At 44.0% G+C, this 15,986-nt stretch overlaps 1 protein-coding gene across 1 annotated transcript; it reads right to left on the reverse strand.

Annotated features, from left to right (window-relative positions):
• Window positions 1–519: 519 nt before the first annotated feature.
• LOC110525458 (probable G-protein coupled receptor 21) lies at window positions 520–7,228 on the reverse strand. Its single transcript, XM_021605585.2, has one exon. It carries the CDS (start codon window positions 5,702–5,704, stop codon window positions 4,646–4,648), a length of 1,059 nt encoding a protein of 352 aa, XP_021461260.1. The 5' UTR covers window positions 5,705–7,228; the 3' UTR covers window positions 520–4,645.
• Between the last annotated feature and the right edge of the window lie 8,758 nt (window positions 7,229–15,986).

Raw genomic sequence — 15,986 nt, forward strand, 5'->3', positions numbered from 1 at the left:
AAAACCAACAAGAAAGAAAGCAAGGAAGAAAGGGTAATAAACAAAGAACTTCCAGTAGGCAGGAGGGACATCGGAGGTTCCACATCGGAGGTTCCCACCGACTACAGCTGCCATCCCGTCCATGGGCGGTGACTCAGGCCTGGACCAGGTTGGCAGCATCCAGCGATCCAGCCAGCCTGGTCACGATAAACATCAATGCTCGTATTCCCTCTATTTCTGGCTTGACATACACTCCGACATGGTTACCTCACAGCCATTGCTGCACCAGAGCACCTCTACATCAACACACTGTGTGTGAGGGAGATAAACACTACAGAGGTGTGTGTGTGTGTGTGTGTGTGTGCGCGCGCGCGCGCGCATGTATTTGTTTGTATGTTTGTGTGGACAGATGAGCCTGAAAAACAGAGGGTAGAGTCCGTGCCATGTCAATTTGAGGAAACATTTTTCTCATTGCCCACAATACTAAAGCAAGAACGCACACAACCTAAAAGAAATGAGCCAAAAAGTGCTCCAGCAGGTAAAGTCACATTTAGTTGTTGGTTGCAGGCTACAATCAGAATCAAAATGGTCATCAGTAATTGTCATAAAATGTCATAAAATGTCATAAAATACAGTACGTATCATCACGTCAGGTACAGTCACCAACACGTGAGGTACAGAACATTTGTTGAAGAGCTTTGCTTTTTACATTGGAAAACCAGCATTGTTCCACCTTATATTTGAGTTAAAATGTGCAATAAAACATCACTTGTGGAGTTTCTAATGGTGGCAGCAAAGCAAAAGTCTCTTTCCTGTTCAGTATGTATAATAAACTAGTTGTTCAGTTACACGTTAATTAAAAACACAACACCAGGAAACATTTTATATTTCATGAAGTTTGGCCATTATCTCTCTGTATTCCTCAGAATGAATGATAATTCATTCCTTATCAGAATTCATAGGAAGGTTGAGATGGTGGTCGCGGTTCCAATCTAAATACATTACAACTCCCCATCCCAAACCTGCCCTCAATTTCAACGCTTCTGGAAGTTTCACTTCATTTCACAATAAGGTACAGATATGAAGTGAAACTTCCAGAAGCTTTCAAATGAGGGCCAGGTTGTCAGGATGGGTAGTGTACTATACAAGTACACATTAATTACAAGTAAGTACCACTCAAAGACACTTCATTACACCTAATAATTACATTGTACTTAGGCAAACATTCCATGTACTACAGTATGCTTGAAATAGTGTGTTTTTCCTCATCTGGGATGACCAAGATAACCCAGATGGTACACTTTATTTTGGTGGCAAGTGCTAGCAATAACATTGAGTGGAGATATATTTTCAACAGTGCACATTCATGGGTAAGTAATTAGAGCCTATTAAGCATAATCTCTCGGACACCCAGCATATCCACGAGGGGTCACAACCTTTGTGACAGTTGTTACTGAATCTAATGCAGCTGAGAAGAAACAAACCATTAAGCCCATTTGAAACAAGCATGGTAAAAATAATAGATTGTTACACCTTTGTAATTACATACTGCAATTACTACCAGTTACATTTTGTTACTACACTGTAACTATTGGTTGTTACTGTTAACTACAATACATGCTACAGTGTAATTACATTGTAATAAGAACCCCTTAAAATGAAGTGTAACCTAAAGTACATTGAGTACTGTACTTTCCCATTGAAGAGCATTCATGTGAGCTCAATATAAAATAAACGCTCACGTTTCTAGTCATTTGAGCGCAATAGAACACACACTACATGCTCCCATTCTAGAACAGTCATGTGAGCCAGATAATGCATAACTACTCTCCAATCAGATACAGATAGATATCAAATATCACATGCGCATAATGCAGTTTACCAACAAGCTTGTGTTAGATATCCAAGAAGAGCCCTTTTGTGGCAGGCCCGGCAGTCATTGTAAATAAGAATTGGTTATAAATGGACCTGCCTGGAAAAAATGTAAATAAATAAAAGTAATACCACTACTGATATGTTTCTACTGTCTTGAGAAGAGTTGGGAGAGGACAGAGACTTGTATTGCACAGACCCCCACTGCACAAACAGACAAACAGAGACAGCAGCATGGGGAGAAGGAAGCCCTACAGATGGCCCCTGAGGAAAAACAGACATCTTTCCAAATATTCTAATTAAATACAGACTCTTTTCTGACATGGCCTTTTCCCTGTGTAAATCTGATCTTTTGGAATCTGATCTTTTGAGTTCAGATTTATACCACATCCATATGTGGATCTCAATTCTGATACAGTTCTGATGCTCCATATGCAACCTCAGTCTGGACGCTCAGATCAGATTTTTTTGCTCTGAAGTGCCGTTACCAAGATGACTACCCAAAAATGTTAAGGAACACTGACAGGAAATGAGCATTGAATCTATGTGCTACTTCAGATAGAATGCTCAAATCTGATATGGGTCACATATAAAACTGAGTGTGGACAGTCAGGAAAAAAATCTGAATTGGGTTCTTAGTGTGGCTGTGTAAACACAGCCATAAAGACCCATACAAAAATAAATCTGTTTTCTTGAACTACAAAGGTCGTTCCCGGAAAGGTGACGTTTCTGAAAACTAGACGACCTAAAGGAAATACTGTATAATATGCTATTTACACACCATCATACATTGTTGTGTAGGCTATAGCTGGAAAAGGTCATTTCCATAGCATCATCCTAAAATGAGTGTTGATTATCTCACCCATTATTTATTTGAAAAAATCTAGGATTATCCTATATTAACCTGGGATATCAACTGTCATAACTCCACAGTGACACACTATTCTTGCAACAGATATCCAAAAACATACAGAACAGTTCATTTTTGAAACATAACAGATGTTGTATACAAGCTTTGCATACACACTATAGTAAAAAATATGCCTGCATGCTGTCCTTGTGGTTCTTGAAATTCCTAGAATGGAATGCAATCTTTCCTGGGTATAAGAATACAGAGTGGTGCACTGCAGACCCATCTTAAAATGCTCTTTGCTTAATTGCCATGGTAGGTTGACCCTAGCTTGCTCTACTGTGCGTGTGAGGGAGTGATTGTCTACACCTGGGTACCCATGGGTTCATCATATAAGAAGAGTCCCGCACATACAAAACAATCACCTTTGCACCTTTTATTGTATTGTTTCAATGAAGTTTACACTGACCAAAGTCTGCTCTCCTATCCTACATATCAGATCTAACTTAGTTCACATAGAAACCTATAAGCAATTCACAAATCCACTGTCCATACAAGCCTTCGAGACCCACTGGAGTTCCACCTAAACCTACTTTACATGAAACCCTTAGAAACACATTGTCTCCATGACCCTTCTGCCTTCTAGAAGGACAGTCTAGACCTCTGATTAATGTGCTACTCCTCCACTCAGTTCATCTGTACAGATATCAGGAGCCAAGGAGCACAGAGGGAGAGAATAGCTCGACTGTAAGTAGTCAGCATGCACACGGTAATGAGTGTGTCTCTCTTTGTATTTTGTTGTGCATCTGGATCGGTAGCATGCCTAACATGATGCAATTCCAATCTATAAGAACATCTTGACTATGTTATTGCTGCCATATTATAATGTGGAGCATGTCATGCATTTGCAATTTCAAGACCAGTCTAAAGGCATCAGCAATTAAGGGTGTACAAACAACTGACGTTCAACCTGAGGGAACATGGACAGAAAATACAATTCTCAAATAAATCTACTTGTGTCCTTGTTGAGAATGCAGAATGAAGACATAGCTCCAAGATAAACCAGAATGCCGGTGGGCTTAGAGTCGGCCATCTTGCCAAAATTGGCAATTTTATACATCAACATTCCCGCCTAGAAGAATCCTTTTGATAAAATACACAAAATACGCTTCTGAACAAACTAAATTATTTTCTTGGAAAGTGACTGTTACTGGTAACTGGTATCCTTTCTGTATGTAATACTGTAATGTACTGCACAGCATCATTAACAGATCATTTGACACTCAAATATTTCAATTTTTCAATAACTGCTACAAAATGGAAACTGTCTGTTGCAGTTTCTAAGAGAAGAAATACAGTCTTTTTAGTACTTTCGTTTCGAAATACTTGTTTTGATTCACTATTGTCTACCCTGAAAGAACACAATGTAACAGTTTTGCATCAATGTTGAAATAACGTTTTTCACTGCAGTGGTTTACACAATGCAAGTCGTGTTGTGCTGATATTGTCCTTTTTTTTTTGCATTTGGAAGATATTTGGTAGGCTAAAGATTCACAGGCGCCAAACATGGCACCAGAGCTATACGACTGGAGTTGCTACTTTTTTCCTCAGATCCATTCTGATGTTCATCTAAACTACCTTACACCTTCTCCTCCATGCACAGTGGTGATCCACACAGCCAGAAACAGACGGCCCACGCTTGGGAGAACACTGCAGAAAAAGACTGGAGAAAACCCCACCCCTCTGTAAACCACCCCTCTGAAATGAAGGGCATAGACATGGGCACCTCTCTGGCCTGGCCTCAGGGGTCTATGCACTACCATTGTAGCGAGACACCCTGTGACATGCAATGTAGTAATACACTGCACTCACCAGGAGCTAAAGCAGAGGCCTTAGCTTACTGTAGCTAACCAACCAGACAGTGTCTGTAGGAGACTGTCACACCTAGCAGGCCTGGGCTGGGCGCTGGCTGGGTGGAGCAGGACCCTTCTTCCCCTCGGTGCAGCAGTCCAGTTCCAGACAGGGGGAAAAAAGTGATGTGAACAGGTGGCCCAGGCCCTTCCGGAACATGCTGTTGGAGAGACTATAGATGAGGCAGTTGCAGAAGCTGTTGCTGATGGCTAGCCATGTGGTGAGGAAGGAGGCCACCAGGTCGCAATAGAGGCCGGCGCTCTCCAGCAGGAAGTAGACGATGTAGGGCATCCAGAGCACGTAGAACACGCTGGTAATACGGAACAACACCATGGCGTAGCGCTTATCCAGGCACCCTTCACCACGCTCGCCCCTCTCGTTCCCCTGGGGGCCGAAGCGTGTGAGGCGTTGGATGATCTTGCGGGTGTGCTGACGGCAGATGAGGAAGATGCTCCCATAGGTGAAACACACAGTGAGGGTGGCTGGAGCATACAGCACAGCCACGATGAATGAGCTGAAGCCCGGATCGGTCTGCCACGAGGTCGCACACCAGCGAAATATATCTCCGTGGTAGCCAGGCTTCCCCCACCCGAAGAGGGAGGGCAGGAAGATGAGGGCGGAGTAGAGCCAGATGAGGCCGATACAGACGCGCAGGCGACATGGTGTGACCAGCGTAGCATAGGAGAACGGCCGTGTGATAGCGATGTAGCGGTCAACACTAATACAAGCCAGAGACGCCATGGACACACTCTTCAGCACAGACACCAGGTAGACAAACACCTTACAGGTGAGCTCCTCGTCCAGCCCCTTGAGGTAGTGGAGCAGGGACAGGGAGGGTACCAGACAACTCACCCCCACCAGGAGGTCTGCATAGGCCATGGTCTGGATGAAGTGGCTGGTGGTGTGGTGGTGAAGCAGTGGAGCACAGTGGAACACAAAGATCACCACCAGGTTGCCGCTGATGATGAGGATGGTGAGGAAGAGAATGACGGACACCTCCAGCACGCAGGTGTTGAGGTTGTAGGAGTAGCCCAGGCCCAGCAGGCAGAAAGGAGAGCTGCTTTGGTTCACATCAGAGGAGGAAGAGTTCATGTTGGAGCTGCGGGAAACAGACCGGTCAGTTCAGTTCTGCTCTCATCTCTTATTACGGTCTTTATCACTTTCTTTAACCAGACGGTCATTTACTCTCTCTTTAACCAGACGGTCAGTTTCTCTCTCTTTAACCAGATGGTCAGTTTCTCTCTCTTTAACCAGATGGTCAGTTTCTCTCTCTTTTACCAGATTGTCAGTTTCTCTCTCTTTAACCAGATGGTCAGTTTCTCTCTCTTTAACCAGACGGTCAGTTTCTCTCTCTTTAACCAGATGGTCAGTTTCTCTCTCTTTAACCAGATGGTCAGTTTCTCTCTCTTTAACCAGATTGTCAGTTTCTCTCTCTTTAACCAGATGGTCAGTTTATCTCTCTTTAACCAGATGGTCAGTTTCTCTCTCTTTTACCAGACGGTCAGTTTCTCTCTCTTTAACCAGATGGTCAGTTTATCTCTCTTTAACCAGATGGCCAGTTTCTCTCTCTTTTACCAGACGGTCAGTTTCTCTCTCTTTAACCAGATGGTCAGTTTCTCTCTCTTTAACCAGATGGTCAGTTTCTCTCTCTTCAACCAGATGGTCAGTTTCTCTCTCTTCAACCAGATGGAGAGTTTCTCTCTCTTTAACCAGATGGTCAGTTTCTCACGGTCAGTTCATCAATCCGTGCTCCTCTCCCTTGCACTTTAGTTCCCCCTGGAGTTAAGCCGCTACTCAATGGTTGTTTCTTCCCCTCCTCTTCTCTGCTGCTCCTCTTCTTCTAGTCTCTTTTTTCACTTTTCTGGCCTCAGAGTGCAATGCAGTCTTACAGTAGCAAACGTTGTGCTCTGTTGCGCACTGAGAACAGCAGAGAATGTTGCTGTGTATGAGTGTGTGTCTCTGGGTGTGTGTACGTAATTGAGTCGTGTGCCAGTAACAGCCAGCCTTCTGGTGGGCTAACCTAGCACATGCAGGCTCTGGTGTGTACAGTACACATGGCTGCAGTAGTCTGTCTACCCACTAGTTTCGGTTCCACCTCTAGTCCTGTCTCCTTCCCACTGAGCTGCAGAGGTGCATACAAACACAATCTCTGGATGTCAACTTCTGTGCATGCCCTATACAATACCCGCAGGTGGAGTTCAAGGAGTCCCGGAGGTCATCTAAAGGTCTGGATCTATAATTCCTCGGCGAAATTATAACCAGTGTAGAGAGAGATTTAACGGACAAAAACAGTCATCAGAAGCCAGAAACACATTCCAACCAAAACAGTGCCGTAAATGTCTAGAAGTAGCAGCAGCAGAAGTGCTTTGCAGGAGAGAGGCAAAGAAATAGAAATCCAGAATACCACAGCATCCACAGAGAGCAGGAGGATAGGAGGAGTATCGTAGAGCATCCAGCGGTGCAAGGAGCTCCAGTCTCTGATTCCAAACCTCTTTTGAACCAGTGAGTGTTTAGAGTAAAATAATAAGGAGGAAACGATAGCCCTTTACTGCTCCATTCTGCTGTGGCACTGATGCAGCAATGGTACTGCCCTCTCCTCCCCCTTTCTCTCGCTCTCTCTCCGTCTTTCTCTCTCTCTCTGTTTCCTTTGCTATGCCTGCAGCAGCAACAGCCTGAGAGGAAGAGCTCCTCCCTCTCTGCAGGCTCAGCCAGTGAGTATAGCTGGGTAGAAATCTCTCCACACAGACTGTGCACACCCACCTACATATACACAGAAGACTCTGAAGGCTCCCCCATCACATACTGTACACATGTGTGCAAGTGTCCCCTCACACACAAATACAGATACAGACACACATGCATATACACACACAGAGAGATATGGTTATGCATTCATGTACACACATGCATGGACACACACACACACATTCACACACAAACTCACTGACACACGCACACACACAGGTTAAAGAAAGAGGAGCCATGGAACCATCCTTTTTGATCATCCATAACAGAACTCACTGTGGGATTTAAACAAGATACTTGGTGAAGATGAATTTCAGATGGAATTTTCAGACGGATTTCTGCTGTGGTGGGACGGCCAAGAGTCCAGAGCGTTGAAGTGTAGGGTTTGAACCTGAAGTTAGGGAGGGGCAGTTCCCCTTGCGTCTCCATAGGCAAGCACCAGGGTCTAGAAGTAGGTGCGAGCTTCGACTGGGAGCCAGTGGAGAGCGTGAAGGAGCGGGTTGACATGGGAGAACTTGGGAAGGTTGAACACCAGACGGGCTGCAGCGTTCTGGATGAGTTACATGGGTCTGATGGCACAAGTGGGGAGCCCAGCCAGCAGAGAGTTGAAGTAGTCTATGTGGGAGATGACAAGTGCCCAGATTAGAACCTGTGACGCTTCCTGGGTGAGGAAGGGTCATACTCTATTGATGTTGTAGAGCGTGAACCAGCAAGAGTACTGCTTTGATGTTTTCAGAGAACGACAGGATGTTGTCCAGGGTCAAGCCGATGTTCTTTGCACTCTGGGATGGGGACACCGTAGAGTTGTCAACTGTGATGGAGAGGTCTTGGAGTAGGCAGGCCTTCCCTGGGAGGAAGAGCAGCTCCTTTTTGTTGAGGTTGAGCTTGAGGTGGTGGGCCTTCATCCAAGCTGAGCTGTCTGCCAGGCACGCAGAGATGCGTGTCGCCACCTAGGTACCAGAAGGGGTGAATGAGAAAAGTAGTTGAATGTCATCTGCAACGCAATGATAGGAGAGACCATGTGAGGATATGACGAAGCCAAGTGACTTGGTGTATAGAGAAAAGAGGAGAGGGCCAAGAACCGAGCCATGGTGGACACCAGTAGTGAGACCACGTGGTGCTGACACATCAGCTGGTAGGATCAATCTGACAGGTAAGATGCAATCCGAGAGACGCCCAGCCCAGTCTGCAGTGTGTGCGAGTTTGTGGAGAGGAACAGAGCAGGCATTGAGAGGTGGTTTGCTATTCTTCACCATATGGAGGGGGTGTCAGTCATTGATCGTGTTTACCACTGGGTCAAGGGTCAATTCATGCACATCATGCACAAAGTCGGCCTGGACCCGCTGAACAAGTGCTGAGTTGTTCCGTGGCCTTCACCCTGCAGAGTAGGTAAACATCTACCCACATGTCTCACCCCAATATTACCACAGGAAATAGTAAACCAGTAAATAGTAAACACTGTTCTCTGGGAGAAGGTGGTGGTTGAAGGTGGGGCTGTGACTAATTTCCCTTCGTTTCTTCAGGTATTATCAGCTTCACAGAAAGGTGAAGCTGCAGTGTGTGTGATGGGTATATATACAGCTATATTGAGAGAGTAAATAGTACCAGTAGTAGAAGTAATTGCTTATACAGTGGAACTGGAAATATGATATAGCCAGTATTTCTGTAAGAAGATGTATATCCGAGTACAGAACATTGAGCCATACCTTCACTCAAAACCACACACATGTGCTGTGCATCACTGTAGTGTATCCATTTACCTATTATAACTAACTCCTACTCGTAAAGACAGTCTCTTTTCCGCCACACTCCTTCTGGCCAAATTGAGTTAGACACTGGCACTTGCTCGATTACTAAAGGCCTGACTGGTGCCAGAGACAATTTCTATCATTTCTGCAGGACGAGTCCACTGTCTGGTTTGACATCATCCTCAAGGGACGGACTACAGACAACCTGATGGACAGTGGAGAATGAGCCTATCTTGATTGTGTTGTCATCTGCCTCTGTGATCTTGTTGTTGTCAGTTAATCTCGTTGTTGTTTGCATATGTTGATTGTCTTTGAACTAAAGAGCTGATGATGCAAGACAAATTCCTGAATAAGGTCAATAAAGTGAACTGAGTCTGTCATTATTTCATGACTCAATAAATCGGGTGGGATGACATTCACCCCTCACATCAAAACGACAGCAAAAAACAGTGATATAAAAACAGCAATTTTATCTCATGAACGTTATCCATACCAACGTGAGGGGATGCATCATCACCTAAAGGTCATAGGTCAGATGTACTACTTAAGTGATGAGACCAGAGAGAGGCGGTGGCTTTTCCTCTCCATGACAACCAACCAGTCCTGACACATCATGTTGTTCCTTGATAATGGCCATGATCAACACAGTTAAGCCAGTCAGTTATAGGTGCTGAAGTGTACATTACTCTCTATGACCCACGCTTCTATAAACTGTACACATCTGTGTACTGTAATTTACCTTGCCCAGGTATAGTGCATGTTGTTGTATTCTACATTGTAAAATAGACTTACACCATCAGACACACCTCCAGGTCTCTTTATAGGCTACCAGTACACTGTATTGCAATAGTTTCCTGTAGCTAGATTCAGACCTGATACAGCTGCCAGACCTGCCTATCTGTTGTCAGTCTGTCTGAGTCAAAACACTGTTTATCTAGTTACACTTAAGAGCATGTAAGTGTGACTACACATTCATTAGAGTTATGAACGATGGGATTAGTCAGTCCAACAAACTCACTAAAGCGCAAATAAAGCATTTATAATTATATTCTATTATCTCGTTTATTTATGTAAGTCTTAAAAATACATACTGTAAAGCCAAAGAGTGATGGGATACGTTTGTACACTGACATACCGTAGAAAGCGACTTTCATACTACAATTGTAACATTATCACTAAACAATTACTTCTTTGACATGTTCTACTGCGCTGCTGGGCACATCAAACAGAGGCAGGACGCAAACATACACTATATATACAAAAGTTTGTGGACACCCCTCCAAATCAGTGGATTCGGCAATTTCAGCCACACCCGTTGCTGACAGGTGTATAAAATCAAGCACACAGTCATGCAGTCTCCATAGAAAAACATTGGCCGTAGAATGGCCTTACTGAAGAGCTCAGTGACTTTCAACGTGGCACCGTCATAGGTTGCCACCTTTCCAACAAGTCAGTTCGTCAAATTTCTTCCCTGCTAGAGCTGCCCCAGTAAAACGTAAGTGCTGTTATTGTGAAGTTGAAACGTCTTGGAGCAACAACGGCTCAGTTGCAACACTCACTACAGAGTTGCAAACTGCCCCTGGAAGCAACGTCAGCACAATAACTGTTTGTCAGAAGCTTCATGAAATGGAGTTCCATGGCCGAGCAGCCACATACAAGCCTAAGATCACAATGTGCAATGCCAAGCGTCGGCTGGAGTGGTGTAAAGCTCGCTGCCATTAGACTTTGGAGCAGTGGAAATGTGTTCTCTGGAGTGATGAATCACACTACACCCTCTGGCAGTCTGACGGGCGAATCTGGGTTTGGCAGATGCCAGGAGAACGCTACCTGCCTGAATGCATAGCGCCAACTGTAAAGTTTGGTGGTGTAGGAGGAATGGGGCTGTTTTTGGGGCTGTTTTTCATGGTTTGGGTTAGGCCCCTTAGTTCCAGTGAAGGGAAAGCTTAACTCTACAGCATATAATGACATTCTAGACGATTCTGTGCATTCAGCTTTGTGGCAACAGTTTGGGGATGTTTTAGCATGACAATGCCCCCATGCACAAAGCGAGGTCCATAAAGAAATGGTTTGTCGAGATCGGTGTGGAAGAACTTGACTGGCCTGCACAGAGCCCTGACCTTAACCCTATCAAAAACCGTTGGGATGAATTGGAACGCCGACTGTGAGCCAGGCCTAATTGCCTAACATCAGTGCCCAACCTCACAAATGCTCTTTAAATCAAATCAAATCAAATCTTATTTGTCACATGCACCGGTGTAGATCTTATTGTGAAATGCTTACTTACAAGCCCTTAACCAACAATGCAGTTTTAAGACAAATAAGAGTTAAGAAAAATATTCAAGAAATAAACAAAAGTAAAAAATTAAAGAGCAAAAATAAAATAACAATAACGAGGCTATATATAAGGGGTACCGGTACCGAGTCAATGTGCGAGGGCAGAGGTTAGTCGAGGTAATTGAGGTAATATGTACATGTAGCTAGGGGTAAAGTGACTACGCATAGATAATAGATAATGAACAGCAGCGTAAAAAAAAAAAGATTGGGGGTGGTCAATGCAAATTGTCTGGGTAGCCATTTGATTGGTTGTTCAGCAGTCTTATGGCTTGGGGGTAGAAGCTGTTAAGAAGCCTTTTGGTCCTAGACTTGGTGCTCCGGTACCGCTTGCCGTGCGGTAGCAGAGAAAACAGTCTATGACTAGGGTGGCTGGAGTCTTTGGCTATTTTTAGGGCCTTCCTCTGACACCGCCTGGTATAGAGGTCACAGCTGTCTTGGTGTATTTGGAACCATGATAGTTTATTTGTAATGTGGACACCAAGGAACTTGAAGCTCTTAACCTGCTCCACTACAGCCCTGTCGATGAGTATGGGGGTGTGCTCGGCCCTACTTTTCCTGTAGTACACGATCATCTCCTTTGTCTCATGCTCATGCTTGGTCACATTGAGGGAGAACTTAATGATGGTGTTGGAGCCATGCTTGGCTAATAATTCATGGGTGAACAGGGAGTACTGGAGGGTACGAAGCACGCACCCCTAAGGGGCCCTTGTGCTGAGGACACTATGGTGTTGAACGCTGAGCTGTAGTCAATGAACAACATTCTCACATAGGTGTTATTTTTGTCCTGATAGGAAAGGGCAGTGTTGAGTGCAATAGAGATTGCATCGTCTGTGGATCTGTTGGGGTGGAATGCAAATTGGAGTGGGTCTAGGATTTCTGGGATTATGGTGTTGATGTGAGCCATGACCAGCCTTTCAAAGCATTTCATGGCTAGAGACGTGAGTGCTACTGGTCGGTAGTCATTTTGGCAGGTTACCTTGGTGTTCTTAGGCACAGGGACTATGGTGGTCTGCTTGAAACATGAAGGTATGAGAGGCTCGGCCAGGGACAGGTTGAAAATGTCAGTGAAGACACTTGCCAGTTGGTCAGTGCATGCTCGGAATACATGCCCTGGTAATCCGTCTGGGCCTGAGGCCTTGTGTATGTTGACCTGTTTAAAGGTCTTACTCACATCGGCTACGGTGAGCATGATCACACAGTCATCTGGAACAGCTGGTGCTCACATGCATGCTTCAGTGTAGCTTGCCTCCAAGCGCGCATAGAAGTCATTTAGCTCGTCTGGTAGGCTTGTGTCATTGGGAAGCTCGTGGCTGGGCTTCCCTTTCTAGAGACTTCCTTAATATTTGATTTTGCGCACAAGCTGTTATTGACAAATAGACACAGACCTCCACCCCTTGTCTTACTGGAGGATGCTGTTCTTTCTTGCCGATGCACGGAAAAACCAGCCAACTGTATATTACCCATGTCGTTGTTCAGCCATAAGTGAAACATAAGATATTACCGTTTTTAATGTCCCATTGGTAGGATAGTCTTGAACGGAGCTCATTAAGTTTATTCTCCAATGACTGCACGTTGGCCAATAGGACGGATGGTAGAGGCGGCTTACCCACTCGCCGACAAATTCTCACAAGGCACCCCGACCTGTGTCCCCTGTATTGGTGTCTTCTCTTCATGAGAATTACGTGTGTGTGACTGAATGGAAGCAAGTCCCTGTAGCAATGTTCAAACATCTAGTGGAAGTCTTCCCAGAAGAGTGGAGGCTGTTTACAGAAAAGGTGGGACCAACTCCATGTTAATGCCCATGATTTTAGAATGAGATGTTTGACGAGCAGGTGTCCACATACTTTTGGTCATGTAGAGTATGTGTACGTACATACTGTACACACACGCACACACACACACACACACACACACACACACACACACACACACACACACACACACACACACACACACACACACACACACACACACACACACACACACACACACACACACACACACACACACACAGAGGCAGGAAACCCCCGGCAGTAAGCTGCACTAATTGCCACAGCTGGACTATGTTTAATTCATCTCAAGGTTCTGATTAAGAACAATGAGTGAGAGTAATAAGACTGAGAAATGGAAGTGGGATTTTAGCAGCGCTCCCAGCCTCTGCACCCTCGGCTTTGCCTGAGGACAGATAAGTAATTAGTAAGATTAGTTAAAATATCTAATTTCCCCATGAATGGTTTTTAATTAGTAGAATGTATGTGTGTGAACAGGCGAAAGACAAAGAGAGATGAATGAAAAGAAAAACAGTGAGAAAGAGACAGTGAGGGACTGTGTGTATAGAAGAATATGTCCCAAGGCTGGTAGGCTACTGTGTGTAAAGCAATGACAATGTGAAGTTTAAATACAGTAACTCCGAGCTAATTAAGGACAATTGCACAAATTCAACATCCTTTTGAAGATGAAAACTACATTTGGGGAAACAGCGCCACAGTTACCCCCAGCGCCTTTCTTATTGTTATTGTTTTGTTGATGAAACCGAGGAGATGAGGGATCTAGATAATTGCATGGTTAAAAAATTGCAGTGTTTCTTGTTTGCAGTAACTTCCTTGTTGTTGTAATATCCTTAACGGATATGGCAGTTTCACCAATTAAAGATTCTAATTTTAAAGTGAAGAGCATACAACTTACCGCAGGATTTTGAAAGTCAACATGACTGACAGTGCTATTTCAGCTTCTCCCCAGGGCAAGCAGTTAGACTTCATTCCACTTCACTGGATTTCAGTACTGTTCAATCACTCAAAGTAAATGTCTACACTGATTTCATCGATGTATTAATATGATCCCTCTCACACCAGGCAGCTTGATATGTTTAAACCAGTCATCTTGGTCTTAACACCAGAGGAAAGCAGCAGAAATTTGGACAAAGTTGACACACACACACACACACACACACACACACACACTTTTGTCAGAAATCAATATCACATATCAGCGATTTCTCATGTAGCCTATGATTAATTTATAGTTTGGATGAAGAACGGTAGCTCTGTATATTATTAAATCATTATATATTTTAAGCCAGAGAGACTGGAACGATGACATGTAATCTTGTTTTACCTTCTGGTAGCTGTCCTTTTGTTGATGTGGACACATCACAGCTGCTCCTCAGGACCTTGATTAGGAAGGTTGGTTACAGTAGCGTTGGAGCAAACGCCTGCACATCCAGTAGCAATCCAGGGCAGGGGAGGACTGGGACAAAAATTAGGCTCTAGCGTTTAATTCACACCAGCCCACGTCACTACACGCTCCGCTAACTCACGCTCCACACACACACACCCCACCCCCAAACATACACCCTACACCCTGACACAACAATGCTGACACATAACATTTACATCTTTATGTGCACTAACTAATATCAGAAGCTAATTGGAGTTCAACACCTGAGGAAGTGGAAACTCAAAACACACTAACTAGATCACTAACTGTAAATAACACCCACTGCTGGTTAGGGCCGTTACGATACCAGTATCGCGATACTCGTTAGTATCGGGAAAGGAAACAAAACACAAAATGGATTAAACTTCTTTAGGAAAACAGCCCTAATGTTGGAAACAAACATCATTATGTTGTCATCCAGAGTCACATGTATTTATTTTCCAAGCTACAGGACAGAATATTTTACATACAGCAGGTTTTTAAAGGACCAAAGAGTTTAATCTGCTTCGCCATGGAAAAATATCACAATACTGGTATCATCCCGGCCGTACTGCTGGTAGTAGCCCTCACAATGGCCGGTGAGCACTTCACGCCAATCCATATCTCAAAGCCATATCAAATATCTTGGTTGTAAAATAGTTGCTATTGAGAGTTAAGAAATAACTACACTTACAGCAGGCCCCAGCTAAACAGGCACAGGGGCAGGGCACACACTTTCATTACAGGAATCATGAGGATAATACACTATACTGTAATGAAAGTGTAAAACAAATCTTAACAGGCTCATGGGCCACCGGCCATGTCACCTTTTTCATTTATTTTATAAAAAATATTTTTAAAAGATGTGTGTCAATTTCGACCAGCCCACCCAAATAAAAAATGGTCCAGCTCATCTGTCATTTGCCAAAATTGCCAGATGGCCAATCTGCCCCTGCTCCAGGACATATCTACTGAAGTGGATACTACTGTGGATATATACTGTACTACGATATTATGCACTCCACTTGACAATATAATGTCCTCAGTACCTATGTTTACATCCTTATGTTTGTGTTATCTGACAGAAAACACCCGGAGTCAGACAGGGACAGGACCAGTTCTAAAAACATTGTATTTCTTCTCAGTATAATTGAATTCATGTTCTTGACATCCAGCCCCTTAAGACAGACATATTCTGTGAGACAAGCAGCCACTTAAAACATCTTAAAATGTCCAGTGGAGAACAAAAGGAGCTCTGAGGGCTTCACTGGGTGACTAATATTTGATATTCTGCACTAAAACAAAACATTTGAAGCTATTTCCAGAGAAGACTTGTTTAACAAAGGGATTAA

This window comes from Oncorhynchus mykiss, chromosome 6 (assembly GCF_013265735.2).
Source record: "Oncorhynchus mykiss isolate Arlee chromosome 6, USDA_OmykA_1.1, whole genome shotgun sequence".
Lineage (NCBI taxonomy): Eukaryota > Metazoa > Chordata > Actinopteri > Salmoniformes > Salmonidae > Oncorhynchus > Oncorhynchus mykiss.

Excerpts from the sequence above, each read along its gene's own strand:
- LOC110525458 (XM_021605585.2), bottom strand. The coding sequence starts at position 5,704 with ATGAACTCTTCCTCCTCTGATGTGAACCAAAGCAGCTCTCCTTTCTGC.